This window comes from Panthera pardus, unplaced genomic scaffold, assembly GCF_024362965.1.
Source record: "Panthera pardus isolate Hobbes unplaced genomic scaffold, ASM2436296v1 HiC_scaffold_17, whole genome shotgun sequence".
Classification (NCBI taxonomy): domain Eukaryota; kingdom Metazoa; phylum Chordata; class Mammalia; order Carnivora; family Felidae; genus Panthera; species Panthera pardus.
Window position 1 is genome coordinate 101,634,313 of NW_026526732.1, and position 14,181 is coordinate 101,648,493.

At 38.9% G+C, this 14,181-nt stretch overlaps 1 protein-coding gene across 2 annotated transcripts in view; it reads left to right on the forward strand.

The window, feature by feature from the left end:
• Positions 1 to 14,181, forward strand: part of PKHD1 (PKHD1 ciliary IPT domain containing fibrocystin/polyductin) — a 488,429-nt gene that overhangs the window by 147,280 nt on the left and 326,968 nt on the right. For both annotated transcript variants that reach the window (XR_002082091.2, XM_019457395.2), the window contains exon 36: positions 7,642 to 7,798. Coding sequence is in view for 1 of the 2 variants with exons in the window: in XM_019457395.2 (XP_019312940.2) it covers positions 7,642 to 7,798 (157 nt within the window). In the remaining variant the exon portion in view is untranslated. The remainder of the gene's footprint in view (positions 1 to 7,641; positions 7,799 to 14,181) is intronic.

Consider the following 14,181-nt stretch of genomic DNA (forward strand, 5'->3'; position numbering starts at 1 on the left):
CCTCCTCCTCCTCATCTTTCAGAGCACATTATTCATTTTGTATATTTAACTTTATCTTCCTAAAATATAAGCTCCATGAGGTCACGGATTTGTTTTGTTTTGTGCCTACATCAGTCTCTGGTGGGCAATGGGTGCTCCATAAATATTTGTTGAATCTAGGGCTCCACCTGCTCCATAGTTCCAGGCAAGAAGGCTGAAGAGAGACTGGGATTATTCACTGGGGTTATTTCTGTTAGGTGCATGCAAAAATGGTTAGCTATTATTAATTGTTAAAATTCAAAAAATTGTAAATTCAAAGTGGAGAGGGTACTATGTATGTTTTTCAGTTGAGAAAATTTAGTGATAGTGTAAGTAAAATAACTAGCAGTGTGCCTGGGACATGAGACACATGCAAGGATTTGTAACTATCATTGTCATTATTATTTCTATGGCAAGTGGAACGATCTTCAAGTTTGTAATTCAGAAGAGACATTGTAAGAGGAGATGTGAAGATTAACATGAAAGAAAAGATAAAGAGAGGCTCTGTAAATTTGTTCTGTTTGCAGACTCTAATAGTCCCCTGAAGCTCAAAAGTGTGAAAATAACTTATATGTAAGAAGCATTAAGTTAATACCAATATTTCTTGTGAAATAATGGGGTATAGGATATGTGTAGAACTGAGAGGTAAACTAGTAAATAGTCTAGTTTTCTAACAGGTACAATGGGTAAATTTGAACTGGGTGCAATTCTGGCAAAAGGTATTGTTGCCATGGCTTTGAGTAGTCAATGTGCCGGATGGTGTGCAAGGACTTTCTTATGTTATCTCATAATCATGAAGGGTGTATAAGCACCAAGAAAAGAAAGTGATCACTTAGAGCCAGCATGAGCTCAGTAAGAACAAATTATGCCAAACTAATTTAATTTCCTTTTTGTCCCTAAGGAGTTATTAAATTATAGGTCAGGGGCTCTATTTGTAATCCTGGATTTGTGGATGGTTGACTTTTGTAAAATAAGCATTTTTTGTTTCATAATCAGCTGAAATAATCTCAGCCCATGTTAATTTATCTGCAGTGTTCAGATTAAAAAAGAAGAAGAAGAAGAAAAGGGGATTAATAAACTGGATTTTACCTATAAGGCAGTCTCCACCTGGGTCAGGCAGCTACTCTGTTGAACTCTCATGGTGCCTTGTTTATCCCTTTAGTTATTATACTTTATATTAATTGTATGGCTATTTGTCTTTTTCTCAATGATAATATGAGAACCTTAAGAAGAAGGATAAGGTCACATGTACCTGGAAGAGATGACTTCACATCAGGTCATATGTAAAAGGTTTGGGATTTTAATTGGGTAACCAGTTTAATATCACCCAACATTATAATACAATTATTAAAATAGCCAAGACTATTAGTTGGGAAAGCAAATGTTATTTAATAAATGATGTGAAGAAAGTTAATTATTTGTGGGGGGGGGAAACAAAGAAAAATGGGAAACTTCTCACCAACATAAATTCCAAATTCTTTGAGGCTTAACATACAGATATAAAGCCCTACAAATCAAGAACACATAAATGATGTTTATGTCAGAATGAAAGAAGGGTGTCCTATACATAAAATAAGAGGACATCATGAGAGAAAATAGAAATAAATTTGTTTTTATAAAAATTAAAAATATTTCTATGTGAAATAGCATTGAAAAAAATTTGCAGCTTAAATTTTTTTTAATGTTTATGTATTTTTGAGAGAGACAGAGCATGAATGGGGGAGGAGCTGAGAGAAAGAGAGGTAGACACAGAATCTGAAGCAGGCCCCAGGCTCTGAGGTGTCAGCATAGAGCCCCACGTGGAGCTCGAACTCACGAACCGCGAGATCATGACCTGAGCTGAAGTCAGATACTTAATTGATTGAGCCACCCAGGTGCCCCCCAAATTTGCGGCTTTATATCTGATAATTTCAGTTATTAAAATGATACTTTACATGATGGCATAGTTATGGGCGCTGGGGTATCTCAGCTTATCTTTAGCTTAGGTAATGATCACATAGTTTGTGAGTTCAAGCCCTGCGTTGGGCACTGTGCTGACAGCTCAGAGCCTGGAGCCTGCTTCGGATTCTGTGTCTTCCTCTCTCTCTGCCCCTCCCCCGCTCATGCACTGATTCTCTCTCTCTCAAAAATAAATAAACATTAAAAAAGTTAAATGATGGCATAGTGATTAGGAGCCTTAATGAGAGCTGACCATTCATTCAAATATATTTTTGGGGTGCCTAGTACATACCAGGCATTGGAGGAACTGGGGATATAGCAGAAACTCAAGAAGCTCTTGTGAAGCTTACATTTTGTTGGTGGTTGGCAGAGTATAAACAAACATACATGTTTCGGTGATAATAAATACTTTGGAGAAAATGAAGAAGGGTCAGGGGTAGAGAGAGTGTTGGTCACAGGGACCTGTTTTGTCCTATTTCCAAAGCTTGCATGCTCAAGAAGGCATTCTGGTAAGGTGTCAGAACAGTTCTTCCTTGTCTTTGTCATCCAGGAGACACTGACTGGAGAGATTTCCCTCCTCTGTCTCCTCCAGCACCCCAGCTTAGCACATTTGCTCACAGATAGGTCTCTGCTCTGCTTGGTGCTCAAGCTTGCTGATCAATGACTTCTTTCAAGATGACTCTGGTGGTGTTGCAAGTACATTTAAGGTGACATGTAAGATTTGCAGACACTGCACATTTCCCGAAGTTCAGAGAAGTGCTGACATGCTGTAAGAAGAAAACAAATTGCATAAGCTTCCTAGCTGAGGCAGGGAAGTTTGTGCCTATATATATGTGTGTGTGTGTGTGTGCGCGTGCGTGTGTACGTGTGTGTATGTGTGTATATATACACACATACACACACGTACACACGCACACATGCACATATATATAGGCATAAACTTATATGTATATATTTTATTTTATTTTTATTTTTTGGTTTATTTTGGGTTATATGAGCTGAGGTAAAAGATGAGGGTGAATTCTGGATAGTTCTTAAATCTCTATTTCCACCTCCACCCTATAGGCCTGTGAGGAAAAAATTTTTTAAGTGGATATTAACATTTATTTATTTTTGACAGAGAGACAGAGCGCGAGTGGGGAAAGGGCAGAGAGAGAGAGGGAGACACAGAATCCAAAGCAGGCTCCAGGCTCTGAGCTGTCATCACAGAGCCCAACGTAGGGCTAGAACTCACCAGCGGTGAGATCATGACCTGGGCCGAAGTTGGACGTTTAACCGACTGAGCCACCCAGGCGCCCCGGAAATGGTTTTGTTCATTTGCAGGATGGGAATGAGTGATTGGCTTATCTCAAAGAAGAAAACTAAAGCTAATGGCTGAGCATGTCAGGAACAATAGTGGAAGAAACTTAGTATATTAGGTGGAGGTGAAAACTGCTTTGACCAATAGGTGGAGCTGGTGACACAAAACGTGGTTTTCACCAAAAACGCTGTGTTGGCATCAATTGAGAGACTTTCAGATATATTGACAAGATGTCTTTTAAAATGCCCTTAGCAGGGGCGCCTGGGTGGCTCAGTTGGTTAAGACTCCGACTCTTGATTTTGGCTCAGGTCATGATCTTGTAGTTAGTGGGACTGAGCCCCATGTGGGGCTCTGGGCTGGTGGCATAGTGGAGCCCGCTTGGGATTCTCCTTTCTGTCTCTGCTCCTCCCCTGCTCTCACTCTCTCTCTCAAAAATAAAGAAACATTTTTAAATGCTCTTAGAATTCTTTTTTGCTTGATTGGATCAAAGTGATAGTGATGAGAAAGTGTGCCAGTCTCACGGTTTAATGGAGTGTTGCCCTGGTAGTCACAGGGCTGACACTGACACGGGGAATGACACTACCAGTGTGTCGCCTCTGAAAATGTCAAGAGCTAAAATTGTGTGTTTGTAATTACGGGTTCACGACAACTTGCAAGTATGGCGATACATTTCTACTTCCCCAGGTAGCTGGTACATAGTTGAGGTTGCATTAATTTTTTATTTTTATTTTATTATGTCTTTTATTTGAGAGAGAGAGAGAGAGAGCGCGCAATCAGGGAAGAGGTGGAGAGAGAGGGAGGGAGAGAGAGAAAGAGAAAGAGAGGATCTTAAGCAGGTTCCATGCTCAGCGCAGACCTTGATGCGGGGCTTAGAGCTTGATGCAGGGCTCAATCCAAGATTCCACAGCCCTTGGATCATGACTTGGGATCATGAGTCAGAAGCTCAACTGACTGAACCACCCAGGTGCCCCGAGGCTGCATTAACTCTTTAGAGCTTTTAGTATTTAGTCACTGTTTTGTACTGTACCATGAATCATCAACAAAAATTTATACATCTCAAGATACCATTATTATATTAAAGAGTAGTTTGGCACAAGGAAGCTTAGGTCTCTTGAAACTTAATGCTTAACATTTATGTTCATTTGAGGTATACCACACTAGAGAAACTGAAGGTAAATGAAAAAAAATGACAGAAGATTTCACAGGGAGAAGGGAATCTGTGTCTTGGGTTTTGATTTAGATACACTCATCATCATTCGGTTTAAGTTCGAATAGAGCTTGAAAATGCAGAAAGGATTGTGAAGGAATGTGAGTGAAACCCAATGGATGCCAAACCCATGGGGTACAGATTTTTAAGTATTTTAGTTTCCACCTATTTGTTTAACTATTGTATCAGGAAGGTGGTTGCACTCATGTGCATGTGTGTTTATGTGTGTGTATAACATCTGTAAATGCATGTATGGGATTAGGAGTTCACTTAGAAATGATTCACTTGGGAAATTATCCCCTCGAGTTCCATTGAGCACTTACTATGTCAGATACTTTTTAGGGGTGGGGCGATACACAAAGTCTTTGCTTTCATTTGAGTAAGCTCAATAGATGATAAATACACATGGAATGAAAGCTCTCATACCAGAATTAAGCAGTGATGGGGAGAGGGAGTTATTGGAGGTGCTATTTTATTAAAGAGGTAGGGTAGGAGGTGTTATTTGCTCAGAGGCCTGAATGAAGTAGGAGAGTGAGCCAGCAGAGATTTTGAGGAAGAGTGTTCCAGGGGAGGCCAAGGTGAGTGAAATGGCCTGAATTGGGAGCTTTCTCTGTATCAATTCCATCTGTTTTTACCACTGCGGCCTTTGACACATCATTTAAACTCTTTGAGCCTTTGTTTCCTCAACTGTGAGGAGGAAATAACAATATTTAACCTTTCCACTTGCCAAGTTGGGGTTTAGTGTAGCAATTTTTGAAGGTTGACAGGCCAGGCCAAGATTTTATAACACATGGAAGGTAGCTAGTGTATGTATATACAGGGTCTTCAGAGCAAGAGAGAAAGTTATCTTAAAAGTTCACTTGGAGGTAGATAACAGATATCAGTGATAATTGGAAGTATTATGATGTTCTCAAATTAATTAATGCAAGAGACCATGGAATTGCTTTCCTTTGACTCCCTCACATACCTAATTAATGTTTAATTGTTCCAGATCTTTCCACTGTCAAAGTCATGAGCCTCTTTTTCTTGTTGTTCTGTAGGTGGGGTATAGATCTGACCACTAGGTTAATGTCTCAGGAAGAGTTATGTTGTTGAATCCTTCAAACTCATTAGAGCTCATCCACACCCCAATCTTGTCCAGCTTGCTGGCCTTCCTCAAGACCCTGTGCTTTAGGGACTGGTTTGAAGGAAGTGTCCAGGTTCCTTTTTGGGATGTATCTTCCTTCCCTCTAGCCCTTGCCCTAAATTCATCCTCAAACTTTGATGCAGAAGTTGTTATCTGAGGGATCATTAAAATGATGGTTCCCTGGGCCCCACCTCCTAAGCTTCTGATTCCATCATGGTGGCACTGAGGGGCTCTGTACCTCAAACTGTTCTAAGCTGAGAAACTCCCTTTAAAATGAAGAGATAGGATTTCTCTAGAGTTTTTCCATTTCTGATCTTCTAGGAACCTAGTTAGGCTTATTCAAAAGTTCTTTTAGAGTGGACTTCCAGCCAATGTGACCAATAATCTAGTTCATCTTCTCTACAGTTGACTTTACTGTCTTTATTCAGTTTAGCCTCTCCCACCTTTTCACCACTTTTTTCCATTTCAGTTTCCTCCTATTCACCTCCCTCTCCTTTTTTTAGATTTGATGGGAATGAATTAAGGGATTCTAAGAACATATAATGTATAGCCTGTAAGGACCACTTTGTGTAATTTTACTTCCCTTTGCCTAACTTCAGTGTGAAATCAGTAAAGAGCTAAAATTCTTTCCTACTTTCTGAGTCTACAGGTGGCCATTATGGGGATATAGTTCATATGACTTACAAAGATGCTCATGTATAGCCCCTTCTTTTCATGGTGCTAGTGCTGTTTATCCATCTCTTAAATTGGGAGGAGTCATGAACTTTTTTCTCTTTTGTAGGTGTAGAGAATAAAAAAAAAAAAAAAAAACACTGCTTCTCCTTATCCCAAAGGCTTGTTGGCAATTGAGTTGGGTATACAACTCAAGACTATTGAGTTGGGGGGTCAGTACACTCTCCTGGAAAACCTATTGGCTATTCTGGCTACACACTTTTCCATTTTCTCTCTCAGAAATACTCCAGGGTACTATTCTCTGTGTAGGTGTAGTTATTGGTATTATAAACATGCCTTCCCTTCTTAATGATCTTCTCCCATCTGCTCCTAACACCTCACAAGAGGACTTTCTAGGCAGTTCTTTTATAGGAACCCAGGCTTCATATTTGGTGAGAATCTGGGCGGGAACAAGTGTGTGGAAAGAGGCAGACACATGTATGTACTACCTCGAGGGAAATACCTTCTCTATTCTGATTTTATTATACTTATCATAATTATAGTCCCATAACTGCACAAGATATTTAGACATGTTCTTGGCCTCTTACATGAGCTGAATACTGCTTTCTGTGGTTTTTTACATTCCTTTTTTTGAAAAACATGTGACTTCAGTGTGACCATAAATTAAAAGAAAAGCCAACAGTTCTGTGAGGGAGACTGGAGGCTGAGTGGGAAGGGGGTTCTTCTTTATCTGGGCCCTCTCAGCCTCGCTCCCTGCCCATCACTCACTCAAGCGTTCTGGGCTATCCTCTGAAGTCAGTGGGCATTTCATTTATGCATTTTGTTTTCAGCACTGATGCACCAGGCATAGAGGGAAAGGCAACAACAATATCAAAAAGACACAGAGTGGGAGGCTGGACTTGGAAAGAGGAATGTTCCTATAAAACAAGGACCCTTGGCAGTAGAGCCAATGAAAAATGATACCAATTACATAAAGCAAAATGCCACCCATCAAGCAGAACATTTTAATTCTCTCGATTCCAGGATATTTATGACTTTTTGTTCAAGACTCAATACATGTCTATAAAAATAAAAAATGGAATCGACCCTTCTATTCAGTAGAAAGGGACTTGTCCTGGAGAAAAATAAAAGGTAAGAAAACATGAGCAGCACCACAGTGTTGGAGAATTCCAGTGGCCAACACAGAGACATTTCAAGTGTAACTTTGCCCCTTCTGTATTTATCCCTTTTTGAGTTAGTCAAGAGAGGGTGACTAATTTTATCGAGACGTTTAACGTTACATGCAAATTAATTTTAGTTTAAGAGATTTCCATTTAGATTGATCCTCCATACTATTATGCTTTAAACCAAACAAAATAAAACATTGAAACTGTTTTCCAGGGCAACTTTTCCTTTCAGTTCTGCCTGAGATGGTCAAGGGCTTACAGTTGGTTTCCTGAGAGAGTGCCACAAGATGGCGACAATGTCACAGTGGAGAATGGCCAATTGCTACTGCTTGACACCAACACAAGCATCCTCAGCTTCCTGCACGTTAAAGGTTTGTGGAGTTTGGAGATCAGTGGTGGCATGACCATATATAATTCTTTCATTTTGGGGGCAGGAGGGAGGGGAACTTTTTGGATAAGTTCCAACACTTGGTTGAGAATTTATTCTGGGAACAAATTGAGATTTTAATGTAAAAGGAAGAAGTGGTCAGAGTGTTCAAAACGAAGGCCCTTTCTTTTGACTCTTCTAAGCACAGAGCTTAATTATTTTATTTTTTCAAATAAAAGAAGGTTAACAATGTTACCAAAGAATATGCCTCTTTATTCAGGCACTTTGTAGTCATGCTTGTCCAGGGAAGCCCCCACAATATAGCAAAATGCTCTGAGAGTGGTTAATGTTGCTGCCTTTGAAATTCCCTGCCAAGAAAGCAATGTCTTCCTGCTCTCACCCTGTTGTGGTTTTGACTTCCTGGTCCCCTGGAAAGTCATATAAATAGGCTTCCTTATTGAAAATCTGGCCACATAGCTCTAGGGTCTGGGAAGTTGGATGAGAATTCAAATTTCAACTTCTCCACCACATCACCAAATGACTAAGTCACTTATTTCACCTCTTGGAGCATTTGTTTCCTTATCTGTTAAATGAGAATAAAAATCATTGCCTACTTCAGTGGCTGATAATAAGGAATGGTTATCAAAGTGACTGTCTTCATTGGCAAATGAAAATAGCTTTGGAAATGTGATTAGTTATGGGTAGCTATAAAACTCTGCCCTAAAACATTACTCTTTATAAAAAAATATGTCTAACACTTACAAGGGCATTTGTTCTTGTTAAAGTAAGAGCATGGGGGAAAATAAAGGGAAAATAAAATATTCTGAAGGGGATAAACTAATGTAATATGGATATCTGTCTCTTATGGATGGAATCAGGTTTCTGATTAGGCATTTCACATTCTATATTTTGGAAGGGGTGTGTGTGTGTGTGTGTGTGTGTGTGTGTGTTTCTGATATCGAGGAGGAAGTGTTCAGGCAAATCAGTTAATTTGTATCCTTTAGCAAAAATTGTCTGTCAGCTTAGGTTATTGACCTGTCTTTGTGTGTGTGTGTGTGTGTGTGTGTGTATGACCAGTGGCTTTGGGGAATGCTGACTTATTGATGGACATCAACTACCTAAGGACTAGCAATGACAAAGGAAAATTTTAGACTTAGAATCTCAGGTTAAAAATGTTCTTTGTAGGGGCTCCTTGGTGGCTCAGTCACTTAAGCATCCAACTTTGACTCAGATCATGATCTTACGGTTCGTGAGTTCGAGCTCTGCATCAGGTTTTGTTCTGATAACATGGATCCTGTATATGTCTGTCTGTCTGTCTCTCAAAAATAAATAAATATTTAAAAAATGTTCTTTATAGACCTTTAACCAGGAGTCAAATGCTGCTGAAGGATGAGATGACCTTTAGGCTCTCAAGGGTCTTTGCCTTATATTGATATTATTTGGGAGAACTTTTCCAGCTAAAAGTCTAGCTCAACTGAGTCTCTAGATGCCCCATTAGTTCCAGGTAAATGTTCAATCAAGCAATGGTGCGATAGGGCCAGAGACTGAAGATGGAGAAGAGGCATCAGAAAGTAAAGGGTAAGAGAAAGGCAGTGGCATGCGGAATATACACTTGATTTCTTACTCTTGGAGAGTTCAACATCTGAATAATGCAAATAGTTGTCTCAACCTGTCACCTTTTAAAAGTGGCTTTTATTAATACTCCTGGTCCAGGCAATATATTTCAATCTGAATTTACTTGGAATAAGTGAGCTAGATTCAGAGGAGTAAACTCTTATCCTGTGGAGAGGGAGAGGGAGTTATCTGAAGGATCCCCTCTTTCTCCTGGAGAGTAGGGCCATTGGTAAGAATGTGAGGGTAAGTAGTGGACACCGGTTTCTGTACAAATAGGTACAGAGAGCAGGGTTGCCTGGAATGAAACTGAGATTTTTATCATACATAGATGGGTCATAGCTTCTAGAAAGAATGATAACAGGGAAGCCACACAGATCAAATTTGATTCAACCATGCCTTCTGGATACTTGTTAAGTGGCCTAGGAATTTGTACGAGGTATGAGAAAAAGTGAAGACTAATACTTAACGTGAATAAATGTGCATTATCACTAGAGAAGCTAATTAGAGAGAAAATACAAAAGAGTAAAATTTCTTTTTAAAAAAAATTTTTTTACATTTTTATTTATTTTTGAGAGAGAGAGAGAGAGAGAGAGAGAGAGAGAGGCGCACAAGGGGGGAGGGGCAGAGAGAGAATGAGACACAGAATCCGAAGCAGGCTCCAGGCTCTAAGCTGTCAGCACAGAGCCTGATGTGGGGCTCGAACTCACAAACTGTGAGATCATGACCTGAGCTGAAGTCGGATGCTTAACCGACTGAGCCACCTAGGCACCTCAAAAGAGTAAAATTTCTAATTCTAAAATATGTGTTGCAAGCAGTAAGGCAGAATACTCCAGAGGAGTGGGTATCAAGAATGTAAGATTAGGATTGGGTGGTAGGAGGTGAAGACCCTATCATTTATGTCTGAGATAAGTTTTGACCATTCATATACACAAAGAATCCATCTTGCTTATTGGAACTGTTCATGTTCAGTGACTCAGGCTCCAAACCTTGGAAACATCCTAGACTTATTTCTGTTTCTCACATCCCATGACCAATACATCAGTGAATCTTGTCTGGACTTTGACTTGTGTCTCATAGATCAACACATCCATTGGTACCAATCTAGTTCTAAGCAACATAATTTTTGGCTGGGACCATTTCAAATGGCCCTGTAATCAATTCCCCTGTTTCTGATTCTTTGTCTTCCTTAGTAGCAGACCCCCCATTTTTGTTTGGGGCAACAAAGTATCCAGCCAAAATGCTACATTTCCTGGCCTCCATTTTAGTTAGACATAGCCTTGTGGCTTAGAGCCAATCAAGGAGATATAAGGGGAGGTGTGGTACAGGGTATCTGGAAAGTTCCTAAAGTAGAGTTGACCCATTCGGATGCATGCCCTATTTGTCCTTGCTTCTTCCTCTTCTTTGCTTCTTGGAATGTAAATATAATAGCTACATTTTCAGCTGCCATCTTGGACAATGAGGTGATTCATTCAGAATGGGGAAGCAGAAAGATGGAAGAAACTCAGGATCCTGATGATTTTGGAGTTGCAGTAGTAACACTGCAACTGGGACTGTTCACCTCTGAAGTTATTTCATGATTGAAGAACAAGACTTCATGTGTTTAAGTCATTGGTGTTTGACTCTTATGCCATATGCTAAAGTAACCCCCCAACAGTTTATTGTACACATCCTTTAAAAATATGTCAGGTCTTATACTTCTTTCCTCTAACACCCTCCAGTGTCTTCTCATTTCATTAGGAATAATCTAAACTTACCGTTATCAAACTTCTGGTCCCTTCATTGACCGGTCTTCCTCATTCATTCTGTTTCAGCTCTTCTATAAACATACCAGGTGTACACATACCTCACACCTTTGCCCAAAATGTCTTTTGCCTGGAATACTCTTCCTTCAGGTATGCATGTGGCTGGCTCACTTATTTTGTTTGTTCTCTGAGACAATATCAACTTATTAGAGAGGCCTTGATGGTCATCTTTTCAGAAATTGCAACCACTTCTTACTATTCTCTTTCCTTTTATTTTGCTTTACCTTCTTCATAACAATTTATCCTCACATATTATAAATTTACTTGTTGGTTCATAGTCTGCTTCCTCTGCTAGCATAACCTCCAAAAGGCAAATGACTTCACCAATCTATTTAATACTGTCTCTTCAGTGTGTAGGATACTGAGTATGTGTTGATGGTTGAATGAAACCATGTGCTTATGGTTGATGGACAGCTAAAATGCAGAGTTCAGATCCTGTATGAAATTTAAAAAGCATAATTTTTAAACTCTTGCTTTCTTAATTATCACTTTTCCTAACTTTTATTGTCTTTAGTTGTTCTTACATATATAGGTATATATGTATGCATAGGTACATATGTAAACACACATGTATATATGCACACATATATACACATAAATATATATATTTACATACATATACCTATATATAAGTGTATGCCACTGTGAATTGTGAGAAATATAAAATCCATTGGTAAGTTATTTTTCTGTTTCTAAAAGGCATTCGGAACTGGTGAAGGACTCCAACTCTCAAAAATCTGGTTGCTAGTATTGCTCTAAACCTATAATATCTTCTCTTGACTATACAGTGTGTGAAAGTACTTGAGGGATAATAAAAAGTTTATTCAAATATAAGATTGAATCATCATCATCAACAGTAATTCAGTCTCTGAATCTGTTACTCTCTTTTCCCTTTTTAAAAAATGTTAATTTATTTTGAGAGAGAGAGCCAGACACCCAAGTGGGGGAGGGATAGAGAGAGAGGGAGAGAGAGAGAAAGTCCCAAGCAGGCTCCACACTGTCAGTGTATAGCCCGACACAAAGCTCGATCCCACAAACCGTGAAATCACGACCTGGGTCGAAATCAAGAGTTAGACGCTTAACTGACTGAACCATCTCAGCACCCCTGTCTCTCTTTCTCATACCCATTCATGGTATCATAAAAATAGCTGAGTGGAGTTTTCTTTCGGTTTCTGATATCATCTATAGGCCAAGATAAAGCATGAAAAGTTTCAAGCCAGAAATAATCTTTTCAAAGATTTTAACAAACAAAATAAAAAGTATCACTGGTGGAGGCACTTTCTCCTCCATTCCCACATTACAAAGGTGACATTCTACGTGAAGAATATATATACTTTAAGAAAACGATTAGTGTTACATAAAAGTGAAATTAGATCACCTAACAACTATATTTAGAACTACTTTATGAAAATATTGCATCTTCTATGTTATTTTTCCATACATGGAAGCCAGCATTCTAATATGTAGAAGACTAGGTAGGCCCCTACAACAGGAAAACTAATACAGTACCTCTACATATGGCCCTCAAGAGTCTTGAATTCTCTGTGCCTTACTTGTATTTCCATCTGTAAAATAGAATTGATAGTCTTTTCTTATTAGTACAACTTAGAGAGGAAGATTATACATTTCTTTGAGGCAAAATTTTAGCCATTATTTATGATGCTATATGTACTGATTCCTGAACTTTATTAAAAAGTGGCACATTGTTTTTGTGACCATAAGAGTGTAAGCTATATTTATTACATTTTGAGTTAATTAACAAAATATTCAGAACTTTCATTTACTTACCATCTCTACTTCTCCCTTCCATTTCTCCCTCTTTTTTAGATTGATTTTTAGGAGGTACTATTAAACACAAAAGAGAATTAACCCAATCAATTAATACTAATGAGCTGGGATGGAAATAGGCATATTGCCTTGATTTAATTAATTATATTTTTTGTTCTTTTATGTTAAGATGCCCGACGGCCATAAGCATCGCTGAATTAAAATTTATTATTTTATCCCAAGTAATTATGATGAGCCATAATAACAAAGGAGGGATGTTACCCTCTTGTCAGAGCCGTTATGCATCCTGGACAAGGATCTTGAGTTTGCAGTCTCTAGTTGGAGAAACATTCATATTTTCTGAATGAAGCAATGAATTTCTCTCACTTCTGATGGCCAGGCAGTTTGACATAAAGTGGCCTAGAAATAATGATTAAGAAAGGGTCAATGGGGGAATGAAACCCATCTTCCCTTGGTTTTGGGCTTTCAGAAGGAAGACATTTCAGTTTCTTCCTACTTACAATGCCATCCCTTTAAAATGCTTGAGCAGAAACTTATTTCTAGTCTCTGTTGCTGCTTAACAGTGCACTGGTCTCCTTTAATGTGATTTTCTATTTCTTGATCTACTGGTGTATACCAAAGCAGTTAAATGCTTAGCAGGCTTTTGGGCCAGAGAAAACAGTCTGAATCTGGTTTTTGCTTCTTACTAGTCCTGTGACCTTGGGCAAGTTGCATAACCTCCATAAACCTCATATTTCTCCTCATTAGGGTCATGGCTGTTATAATGACAGCAACAGTAACAATGATGACTATCATTTATTTGTTTGCTATTGTGTGGCAAGTCTACAAAGTATTGTGCAACTCAGATGGGTGTTTTGAATATTACATGAGGGAATGTTTGTAAAGCCCTCAGCACAGGGCTTGGTCCAGAGTAAACACCCAATTAATAGTTTTTGTTTTGTTTTGTTTTGTTTTCCGGACTGATGGGGATAACAGAAGAGATGGCTGAAATATCAGGCCTGAGTTGCAATTTTATTTACAGATAGTGGCTGCTTCTATATACAAAGCAAACTGGATTACTGAAAGAATTAGGTTGGTAATAAGGACGTTGTATTGCTTTTGCCTCTGTTATCTTCAGAATACATGTTGAAGTGCTTTTCTTTCTATGGCAGGAGAGGGAAAGATACAGAAATGGCAGGAGCAG